The sequence below is a fragment of the Myodes glareolus genome, chromosome X (assembly GCF_982192425.1).
Source record: "Myodes glareolus chromosome X, mMyoGla1.1, whole genome shotgun sequence".
NCBI lineage: Eukaryota > Metazoa > Chordata > Mammalia > Rodentia > Cricetidae > Myodes > Myodes glareolus.
This window is the reverse complement of record NC_142053.1, coordinates 5,969,544-5,981,576: the sequence shown is the minus strand read 5'-3', so window position 1 is coordinate 5,981,576 and position 12,033 is coordinate 5,969,544. Positions and strand designations below refer to the sequence as shown.

At 38.4% G+C, this 12,033-nt stretch overlaps 1 protein-coding gene across 26 annotated transcripts in view; it reads right to left on the bottom strand.

The window, feature by feature from the left end:
* Positions 1-12,033, bottom strand: part of Ids (iduronate 2-sulfatase) — a 252,787-nt gene that overhangs the window by 174,676 nt on the left and 66,078 nt on the right. The window contains exons 10-12 of one of the 26 annotated variants that reach the window (XR_015000372.2): positions 2,944-3,001; positions 2,547-2,636; positions 1,400-1,541 (exon numbers count right to left, since the gene is read on the bottom strand). The exons of 22 other annotated variants lie outside the window; for them this stretch is intronic. Coding sequence is in view for 1 of the 4 variants with exons in the window: in XM_048457760.3 (XP_048313717.1) it covers positions 3,630-3,664 (35 nt within the window). In the remaining 3 variants the exon portion in view is untranslated. Of the gene's footprint in view, positions 1-1,399; positions 2,637-2,943; positions 3,002-3,113; positions 3,665-12,033 lie in introns of those variants that run through there. 3 more of the 26 variants (XR_015000371.2, XR_015000373.2, XM_048457760.3) reach the window with 3 other exon arrangements.

The following is a 12,033-nucleotide window of genomic DNA, read 5'->3' as shown; positions in this document are numbered from 1 at the left end:
TTGTGGGTTCTTATTAGCATATGCTTACTATAAACATAATGGGTTGCTTCTATTGTCATATTTTCATATGTGTATACAAAGCAGTTTGATCATGTTTACACCATTACCTTATTTTGTCTCATTTCCTTGTTCCCACTAGTTCTCTTCTACTCTCATACTATTTGTTCATCTAAACTGTTCGTATGAGTCAAAGGTATAATAATTATCCTTCTGATGCTGGCTTTTACTTTACATCATGTTCTTCATTTACTTCCATCCACGTTCCTGAAAATAATACAGTTTCATTTTCTTTAAAGGTGAATAAAATAATTTTGTACAGATATTCCACCAAATTTTCTTTATCCATTCTTTCATTTATGGGTAGCAGGCTCATTTGAAAATTGGCAATTGAGAATAGTGCCACCACAAACATGGATATTTCTGCTATACTGTGAGTTAACTTCCACTGGGATAAGTGATGTAGCAGTAATATATAGTAGGTTCTACCTTTAGTTTTCTCAAGTATTCCTTTACATTTTCCATAGTGACTCCACTGATTTACATTCCTCGTATCAGCGTATTTCTCTGATGGATAAGTATGTTGAACATTTTTCATGTATTTGCTCATATTTTTTTTAAAAAAACTGTCTTTTCAATTAATTTTCCCATTTGATTGGCTGATTTGTGTGTGTGTGTGTGTGTGCATGCAAATGCAGGTTTATTTTTCTGAATCCATTATAATTTGGAAAATTCATTATTAATGTTATCATATTTATAATTATTATCACAGTCTACCTTCACACTGAAAATGTAAGGGAATTTGTAAACTGGCTTGACAGGACTGATGATCATTTGAGGACATGCTCTCCTCTTGCCCATCAGCCTATTGAAAAGAAAGACAACAAGAAATAGGAACCCTTCTCAGAATCTCATGCTGTGAAAAGAGGATGCCTAAAGCTTGGTGCCTGTCACAGGAAGTACATGCTTCCTAGAAACAGTGCTGACAATGTTGTAAGACCACCTTGCTACAGAGACTAGAGTCCAGACAATGACCAAGACCACACCTTGACTGGGGACTCTCTATAGGTGCATTTCTCTTACATTCTTCTTCACTTCAGGATCCTAAAGTTGGATTAGAGGGTGGATTCACTAGATCTCTTTGTCTCTTTTCCCAATGTGACCACATTGGATAGTTTTTCCTGCTTTTCACTATTAATTTTGTTGTTTCAACTGGGTTATAGAGAACATGTGGCCATATCTGTCTTCTTGGGCCACAGAATATTAATAAAACTAGTAACAAAACAAATACAAGATCTACTAAGATAATTCAATTAAGTGGTTGTAAAATAAATACATTTTCATCAAGTTAGCATTACATTTTCAAGGAGATTCCAGTCACAAACAAAATGTATACATGGAATAGTGTGATTATACTTCCATTTTATTGGGAAGGACATACAATTGGTGCTTTGAAGGAGTTTGTATGAAGCTAGTAGAATTGGTTAATTATGGAGGAAAATGGTGTGAATCAGCATATAGTACCACAATCCAATATGAACAGCCTATGGAATCAAAAGATAAACATAAAATATTTAACAACTTTAATAAAATAAGCTATAACTCATATTGATTAGTAGTCTCTCTAATGTAATGAAAGGTACATTTTTCTTCAAAAATCTATCTTATAAGATTTGTATGTATATTTGTATGTGTTTGTCTGTGTGTGTATGTGTGTGTAACACATGTGTTCAGGTAGCAACAAAGGCCAGAAGAGGGTGTTGGAGCCCATGGAACTAAAGTTACAGGCAGTTATGAAATATTCAACTTAGGTGATAGAATACTTTAAGAAAATATGCCTAAACATATAACAGAATTACATGAATAAAATACTGCACGTATCATAAGCAGTTAATGTCAACAAAATGGCTAAATAAGCTCATCTATTTCTATAGGAACTATGCAGCCATTAAAATTATGACATGACATGGCTGTTATATATACAAAGACATAACAGCGGGACTACCTGCACAAGATCTGTAACAGTTCATCACAGATGAGGGAATCACAATTCCCTAACCCTCACAGGGGCACTAAAGGCAGTTAATGATTACTAGGGAAGGGGACATCATATTCCTTGGTATTGTAGCCACTGTTACATTGCCCTTTCTCATAAAAATAAATCCCAACTCATGTTCCTGTAAGCAATCCTATTTAAATGCAAGAGGTCACAAAAAGACATGAGAGTAGGAGGGAGACTTATTGGTAAGAAGGAGCTCAGTGGGAGGGTAGAAGGAGAAGAAAAGAGATCTGGTGGAATGTTAAGAATAATTAAAATCTTTAAAAAATTATGCCAGACTCAACAACAGGAGTACTTAAGAAATAAAGCAAAGTACAATAGAATGTAGTATAGTAAAATCATGCTATAAGAGTTGCTAAGTACGATTTTACTTTTGAAAATACTCATATAAACAGACACACATTCATGTGCACGTGCACACACAGACACACACTTGATTTATTTCAAATGTCTGGAAAGGGGAGTTGAAACAGGATCTCATGTAGCCCACCTGGCCTTGAACTTGCTATAATCTTGAATTCTGAATACTCTCTTGTCTCTACCAGCCCAGTGTTAGAATTATAGGCATATGCTACCACACCTGGGAAAGAAAGTCTGTTTTTAATATAGCAGAAACTTGCTAAAATAAAATATTAAAAACTGCTTAAACTGAAATGTTGTAGTATTTTCACAAAAGAATCAAATTATGTAGTTTTGAAACTCTGTATGTGCGTATTTCATTCCAATATTAAAACGTTTGTGAGGCATTCATTATGGTAAGCAATAGGTTGTAGGGATACAACTGTGAGCAAGAACTCAAACCTCTCTCCATGCCACTTATACCCCTGAGTAGCAGACATATTAAACATTAAATACACCAATATATAATTACATATTTTAATAAATACCTTAAAGTGACAATTAGTGGTTGCCACTGTAGCACATAATGGTCCACTGATTAGATGACTGAAATGGGCAAAGCAGAAAAAAAAATTAAAAATTGTTTACAATATGTTAAATATTATTTTAATAAAAGCTCACTGATGATTATTAGTGATTTTCTTTTTCATCAATTTTGTCGTATTTACCAAAATCTCAGCAATATATATTTGCTATGGTTTAAATGCATCCCTCCACCCTCGGCAAGAAACCATGTGTTGGAAAATTAATCTCCAGTGCAAGTGCTGTTGAAAGATGAGGAACTGTGGAAAATACTTAAGCCATGAGAGTTCTGCCATCGTGAATACATTAATGCTGGTTAAAAAAATAGACAAGTTTGTTTCTTTTCCCTTTTGCTTTGAAAACAAAGTATTTGTCTCTCTCTTAGGAATGCAGCAACATGCTGATGTTGTACATGTATGCATGCATGTATGTATGAGTTTCTCTCTGAACCTAGCATTTGCTGCTTCATCTAGACTGGCAGGCCAGTAAATCCCAGAATCCTCTTGTCTCTGTGCTCCTCATTTCTGAAGGCACAGGCATTCACTGTAACACCCAGCTTTTATGCGGGTGCTTGGCATCCAAACACAGATCTTTCTTCCATTCCACAGTAGGCACTTTCACCATCGAGTCACAGCTCCAGACAATGAGATGCTCACATCTTGATCATGGATTTGACACACTCCATAACTGTTAGAAAATGAATGCCATTTTTTATAAATCTTTCGGCATATGTTATTCTGTTATAACAGCACAAATGGAGTACGACAATATGTATTACTTTCATAGGTAATCATAGAAACAAATAAATGTAAAAGAAAACAAGTACAAATAAGGCACAGAATAAAATATTTACTGCCTAGTTTAACAAACCTCCAGCACTCATACTGTTTAACTAGGTGTTCTGTTTATTTTACTTTACCAAACTCTGGCACATAAAATATATACTATTAGATTTATAGACACAAATTAACAATAATCCATTAATAGTAGGTGATTTCAACTCCCAGCTCTCTTAATAGACAGCTCATCTGGGATAAAATAAACAGAAACTTCAGAATTAACTGACATCATACATCAAATGGACTTAACAGATACCTACAGAATATTTCATCCATACACCAAAGAATATACATTCTACTACTCAGCAGCACATAGAAAAAGTATCTCTGAAATTGATACCTGTTGAGCGCAGCCTCCTACAACAGATACCAAATAAATACAGACTATTTTAAGAGAATACTTTCAAAATCTGCGCTACACTGAGTTAGAAAACCTAAAAGAAATGAACAAATTTCTAGATTCATTCAAAGCACAAAAAAAATCAAAGAGATTAACAATATACGCAGTTCCATAACAAAAGAGTTAGGAAAAGTAATATAAACCTTTTGACCAAAAATCAAGAAAAAAACAAACAAACAAGGGTGAGGCTATGAATTGACAGTAGAATTCTACCAGACTTTCAAAGAGCTTTTTTTTCATGGTTATTGATCCAAATTAGTTCTTTCCTTATTTTCATTTATTTTTGAAATTATAATTTAATTACTTTTCTCCCCTAAACTTCTCTCTGCTCTCCTTCAAATTTATATCCTCTTTTTCTAACTAATTGTTATTACAACCAATTCTTAAATTATTCAAGAAATAGAAACAGAAGAAACTTCTAGAAAATCAGCATTAAAGTAGATAAAGATGCAAAGACAGAGGAGCTAGGACTTTCCCCGACCCCATAGACTCCCAGGTCATCCTGCTCTGCTGGCTCCACCCTGTTAGCGCCTCCTCCAGCCATTCCCAGCTTCCATCCAGAGGGCCATCAGAGGGGTGAGTTTGCTTCGGGCCTGCGGCAAGGGCCCGGTGAGGAGGAGCTCGGACTTTCCCCGACCGCATAGGCTCCCAGGCCAGCCTGCACTGCTGGCTCCACCCTGCTAGCGTCCCCGCCAGCCATCCCAGCTTCCATCCAGAGGGCCATCGGAGGGGTGAGTTTGCTTTGGGCCTGCGGCACGGGCCCTGCGAAGAGGAGCTTGGTCTTTCCCCGACCCCATAGACTCCCAGGTCAGCCTGCTCTGCTGGCTCCACCCTGCTAGCGCCCCGCCAGCCATCCCAGCCTCCAGCCAGTGGGCCATCGGAAGGGTGAGTTTGCTTCAGGCCAGCGGCAGGGGCCTGGCGAGGAGGAGCTCAGACTTTCCCCGACCCCATAGACTCCCAGGTCAGCCTGCTCTGCTGGCTCCACCCTGCTAGCGCCCCGCCAGCCATCCCAGCCTCCAGCCAGTGGGCCATCGGAGGGGTGAGTTTGCTTCAGGCCAGCGGCAGGGGCCCAGCGAGTAGGAGCTCGGACTTTCCCCGACCCCATACAGTCCCAGGTCAACCTGCAGTGCTGGTTCCACCCTGCTAAGCTCTCCCACCTGCCATCCCAGCTTCCATCCAGGTACAAATTCCTATATTTCTCCCCTCCCACTGGGGCCATAAAATTTCCCCAGCTCAGCTGCCTTGCACACTGGGCCTGCTCTGTAGGCGCATCCCGGAAAGAGGGAGTGCCTGTGCTTCAATAGCCTGCCTGAGGAAAGGTAGGCATTCTATCAGTGAACTCCCTGCCCAACAAGGGAACCTGACCCGGTACCAGAAGTTCCAATAGAGAGCATTTGAACGAAGAGATGGGCAGACGCCAAGGCAAGACCTCCAACAACAATCTGAAAAACAACATGAAAAAACCAGATCCCAACGACCCTACAATAGAAGGACTAAACACCTTAATCCAGAAGAAGTGGAAAAAAGTGCCACTATGAAAGCAATAGAGTCCCTTAAACAGGATATGAATAACTCCCTTAAAGAATTGGATGAGAAATAAAACAAAAAGTTTGAAGAAATGAGTATAGAAATGGATGAGAAATATAACAGAAAGTTTGAAAAAATAAGTAAATCTGTGAATGATACACTGAGAAACCAAGAAAAAACAATCAAACAAGTAAAGGAAACAGTCCAAGAATTGAAAACTGAAATGGAGGCAATGAAGAAAACACAAAACGAGAAATGGCTGGATATGGAAAACCTAGGTAAACGAGCGGAGACTACAGAATCAAGCATAACCAATAGAATACAAGAGAGAGAAGAACGAATCTCAGATTCTGAAGATACCATAGAGAAAATAAATGCTCTGGTCAAAGAAAACAGCAAATTCAACAAATTCTCTTCACAAAACATTCAGGAAATCTGGGACAAAATAAAAAAACCAAATATAAGAATAATAGGGATTGAAGAAGGAGAAGAACTGCAGATCAAAGGCCCAGAAAATATATTTAGCAAAATTATAGAAGAAAACTTTCCCAAACTAAAGAACGATATTCCTATGAAGGTTCAAGAAGTATACAGAACACCGAATAGACTGGATAAAAAAAAAAAAAACGTCCCCTCGCCATATAATAATCAAAACACAAAACATCCAGATTAAAGAAAGAATATTAAGAGCTGCAAAGGAAAAAGGTCAAGTGACTTATAAAGGTAAACCTATCAGGCTTACACCAGACTTCTCTATGGAAACCATGAAAGCCAGAAGATCCTGGATAGAGGTACCGTAGAAACTAAGAGACCATGGATGCAAACCCAGACTACTATACCCAGCCAAGCTATCGTTCACTATCAACGGAGAAAACAAAATATTCCAGGATAAAAATAAATTTAAACAACTCGTAGCCACAAATTCACCCTTACAGAAAGTAATAGAAGGAAAATCGCAACCCAAGGAATCCAAAATTGCCATCACTGCCTACAATAACCCAGACATCTAGTGACCCTTCACAACCACAACTCAAAGAAGAGAAACACACAAACTCTACTACACACACACACACACATAAGAAACGGAATCAACAACCACTGGTCATTAATATCACTTAATATTAATGGACTCAACTCACCTATAAAAAGGCACAGACTTAGAGAATGGATAAGAAAACAGGATCCAACATTCTGCTGTTTACAAGAAACACACCTCAACCACAGAGATAGACATCTACTCAGAGTAAAGGGTTGGGAAAAGGTTTTCCAAGCAAACGGACCTAAGAAACAAGTTGGTGTGGCCATTCTAATATCTAACAAAATTGACTTCAAACTAAAATCAATCAGAAGAGATGGAGATGGACATTTCATACTCATAACAGGAACAATACATCAGGAGAAAGTCTCAATCCTGAATATCTACGCCACTAATATAAAAGCACCCACTTATGTAAAAGAAAAACTTTTAGAACTCAAGGCAGTCATCAAACCACACACACTAATACTAGGAGACTTCAACACACCTCTCTCACCAATGGACAGATCAATCAAACAGAAACTCAAAAGAGAAATAAGAGAATTGCTAGAGGTAATGAATCAAATGGACTTAACAGATATCTATAGAACATTCTACCTAAAAAGGAAAGAATATACCTTCTTCTCTGCAGCTCATGGAACCTTCTCGAAAATTGACCACATACTCGGTAACAAAGCAAACTTACACAGATACAAAAAAATATTAGTAATCACCTGTGTCTTGTCAGATCACCACGGAATAAAGTTAAAACTCAATAACAATTCGAATTCCAGAAAGCCTACAAATGTGTGGAAGTTGAACAGTCAACTAATGAATCATCCTTGGGTCAAGGAAGAAATAAAGAAAGAAATTAAAGTCTTCCTTGAATTTAATGAAAATAAAGACACAACATACTCAAACCTATGGGACACAATGAAAGCAGTTCTAAGAGGAAAGTTCATAGAGCTAAGTGCCCAATTAAAGAAAACGGAGAAAGCATATATTGGAGACTTAACAGCACACCTAAAAGCTCTGGAAAAAAAAGAAGCAGACTCTCCCAGGAGGAGTAGAAGATTGGAAATAAACAAACTGAGGGCTGAAATCAACAAAATAGAAACACAGAAAACAATCCAAAAAATCAATGAAACAAAAAGTTGGTTCGTGGAGAAAATCAACAAGATTGACAAACCCCTAGCCAAACTAATCAAACGGCAGAGAGAGAACACTCAAATTAATAAGATCAGAAATGAAAAGGGGGACATAACAACAGACACAGTGGAAATTCAGAGAATCATTAGATCTTACTACGAGAGTTTATATGCCACAAAGTTGGAAAATGTACAAGAAATGGATTGGTTTTTAGATAAATACCATTTACCAAAGTTGAATCAAGAGCAAGTGAACAATCTAAATAGACCTGTTAGTCGCAAAGAATTAGAAGCTATTATCAAAAACCTCCCCACCAAAAAAAGCCCAGGACCAGATGGTTTCAATGCAGAATTCTACCAGAACTTCCAGGAAGAGCTAATACCTATACTCCTTAATGTATTTCACAATATAGAAACAGAAGAATCATTGCCAAACTCTTTTTATGAAGCTACAGTTACCCTGATACCAAAACCACACAAAGACACAACCAAGAAAGAGAATTACAGACCAATCTCACTCATGAACATTGACGCCAAAATACTCAATAAAATACTGGCAAACTGAATCAAAGAATACATTAGAAAAATTATCCATTCTGATCAAGTGGGCTTCATCCCAGAGATGCAGGGCTGGTTCAACATACGCAAATCTATCAATGTAATCCATCATATAAATAAATTGAAAGAAAAAAACCATATGATCATTTCATTGGATGTTGAAAAAGCATTTGACAAAATTCAACACCCCTTTATGATAAAGGTGTTGGAGAGATTGGGAATACGAGGATCATACCTAAATATAATAAAAGCAATATATAGTAAGCCGACAGCTAACATCAAATTGAACGGAGAGAAACTCAAAGCCATTCCACTAAAATCAGGAACACGACAAGGCTGTCCACTCTCTCCATACCTCTTCAATATAGTGCTTGAAGTCCTAGAAATAGCAATAAGACAACATAAGGGGATCAAGGGGATTCGAATTGGAAAGGATGAAGTTAAACTTTCGTTATTTGCAGACGATATGATAGTGTACATAAGCGACCCCAAAAACTCTACCAAAGAACTCCTACAGCTGATAAACACCTTTAGTAATGTGGCAGGATACAAGATCAACTCCAAAAAATCGGTTGCCCTCCTATACACAAAGGTTAAAGAAGCAGAGAGGGAAATCAGAGAAACATCATCTTTCATGATAGCCACAAATAGCATAAAATATTTTGGGGTAACTCTAAACAAGGAAGTGAAAGACCTATTTGACAAGAACTTTAAGTCCTTGAAGAAAGAAATTGAGGAGGATACCAGAAAATGGAAAGATCTCCCCTGTTCTTGGGTTGGGAGAATCAACATAGTAAAAATGGCAATTCTACCAAAAGCAATCTATAGATTCAATGCAATACCCATCAAAATTCCATCAAACTTCTTCACAGACCTTGAGAGAACAATAATCAAGTTTATATGGAAAAACAAAAAACCCAGGATAGCCAAAACAATCTTATACAATTAAGGAACTTCTGGAGGCATTACCATCCCTGACTTCAAAGTCTATTACAGAGCAACAGTATTGAAAACAGCTTGGTACTGGCATAACAACAGAGAAGTCGACATATGGAATCGAATAGAAGACCCGAGTTTTAACCCACAAACATATGAACACCTGATATTTGACAAGGGAGATAAAGGCATACAATGGAAGAAGGAAAGCATCTTTAACAAATGGTGCTGGCATAACTGGATGTCAACCTGTAGAAGAATGAAAATAGATCCATATCTATCACCATGCACAAAACTCAAGTCCAAATGGATTAAAGACCTCAACATTAATCTGACCACTTTGAACCTGATAGAAGAGAAAGTGGGAAGTAGTCTACAAGATATTGGCACAGGATACCAGTTCCTAAGCAGAACCCCAGGAGCGCAGACAATAAGAGAAGCAATGAATAAATGGGACCTCCTGAAACTGAGAAGCTTCTGTAAAGTAAAGGACACTGTCAGTAAGACCAAAAGGCTACCTTCCGACTGGGAGAAGATCTTCACAAATCCCTCATCAGACAAAGGTCTGATCTCCAAAATATACAAAGAACTCAAGAAACTAGACACTAAAATTCTAACTAACCCAATTAAAAAATGGGGTACTGAACTGAACAGAGAATTCACAACAGATGAACATCGAATGGCCAAAAGGCACTTAAGGTCATGCTCAACCTCCTTAGCGATCAGGGAAATGCAAATCAAAACAACTTTGAGATATCATCTTACACCTGTCAGAATAGCCAAACTCAAAAACACTAATGATAGCCTATGCTGGAGAGGATGTGGAATGAGGGGAATACTCATCCATTGTTGGTGGGAATGCAAACTTGTGTAGCCACTGTGGAAATCAGTGTGGCGGTTTCTCAGGAAACTGGGAGTCAACCTCCCTCAGGACCCAGCAATTCCTCTCTTGGGAATATACCCAAGAGATGCCCTATCATACCACAAAAGCATTTGTTCAACTATGTTCATAGCTGCACTATTTGTAATAGCCAGAACCTGGAAACAACCTAGGTGCCCCTCAATAGAAGAATGGATAAAAAAGGTGTGGAACATATACACATTAGAGTTCTACTCAGCGGTAAAAAACAATGACATCTTGAATTTTGCATGCAAATGGATGGAAATAGAAAACGCCTTACTGAGTGAGGTAAGCCAGACCCAAAAAGAGGAATATGGTATGTATTCACTCATATGTGGATTCTAACCATAATTAAAGGTCTTTGAGCCTATTATTTGTGATCCTAGAGAAGCTAAATAAGAAGGTGAACCTATTGAAAATCATGTAGCTATCTGCCTGGAGATTGGAAATAGACAAGAGTTCCAGGTAACCTCGGGTGCATGGGGGTGTTGGGAGGGTTGTTGGAAGGGGAGAGGGTTAGAGAGAAGGGAGTAGTGGAGGAATGGGGAAAGCTAGGTGGACTGGGATGGGGGGAGGGAGGAAGGATGGATATGAGATCAGGGACGAATATATCTCAACTAAGGGAGTCATTTTAGGGTTTACAGGAGACTTGATTATAAATGGGATCCCAGGTCCAAGGAGAAATCCCCAGACTGTTCTCTAGACAGAGAAGAAGGTGCCTGAACCGGCCTTGGCCTATAACCATACTGATGAAGATTTTGCTTATCACCATAGATCCTTCATCTGACGATGGATGGCGATACAGATGGAGACTCACATTGGAGCACCGGACTGAGCCCCCCATGGTCCAAATGAGGGGCAGAAAAAAGGAAGAACATGAAAAAAACTCAGGACCGCGAGGGTTGCGATCACCCACTGATACAAGGGGACTGATCTAATGAGAGTTCACCAAGGCCAGTTGGACTGGGACTGAACGAGCATGTGATCCAACCAGATTTTCTGAATGTGGCCGGATCTCTGAATGTGGCTGGTCCGGAGCCTTTCTGAAAAGCCACTGACAATGACACTGGGACTTGTTTCCTCTGCATATGCTGGATTTTTGGGATCGAGTCTGTTCGGATACTCACCTTCAGGGGCCTGGAAGGAGTGGGGAGGAACTTGAACTTCCCACAGGGCTTGAAGCCCTGACTGCTCTTAGGGATGAAGAGGGAGGAGGAGGGGGAGGGGGAGTGGGAGGGTGTTGGGAGGAGGGGCGGAAATGAAAACTTTCATAATTTAATAAACTTTAAAAAAAAGATGCAAAGACAACAAAAACTACAGGTAATATGAACACAGAGGCAAAATCTTCAGTAAGTATTTACAAACCAAATATAGTTATATACTATGATCAAGTTAGCTTTATTACAGTGATTTAGGGATGGTTCAATATATGTAACTTAATAGACATAATAAATTATATAAATAGACTTAAAGACAAAAACCACATGATCATCTCAAATAGATAAAAAAAGGTCTTTGACCAAATCCACCATAATAAACATAAACACCCCAATATTATAAAAGCTATGTATGACAAACCCACCCCAACATCATCCTAAAAATTCAAGGCAATTACATTAAAATCAGGAATGAGACAGGGCTGTCAACTGTTCCAATTTCTTTTCAATATAGTGCTTGAAGCATTAGGTAGAATAATGAGATAAGGAAATTAAAAGGAAATAAGCCAGGCAGT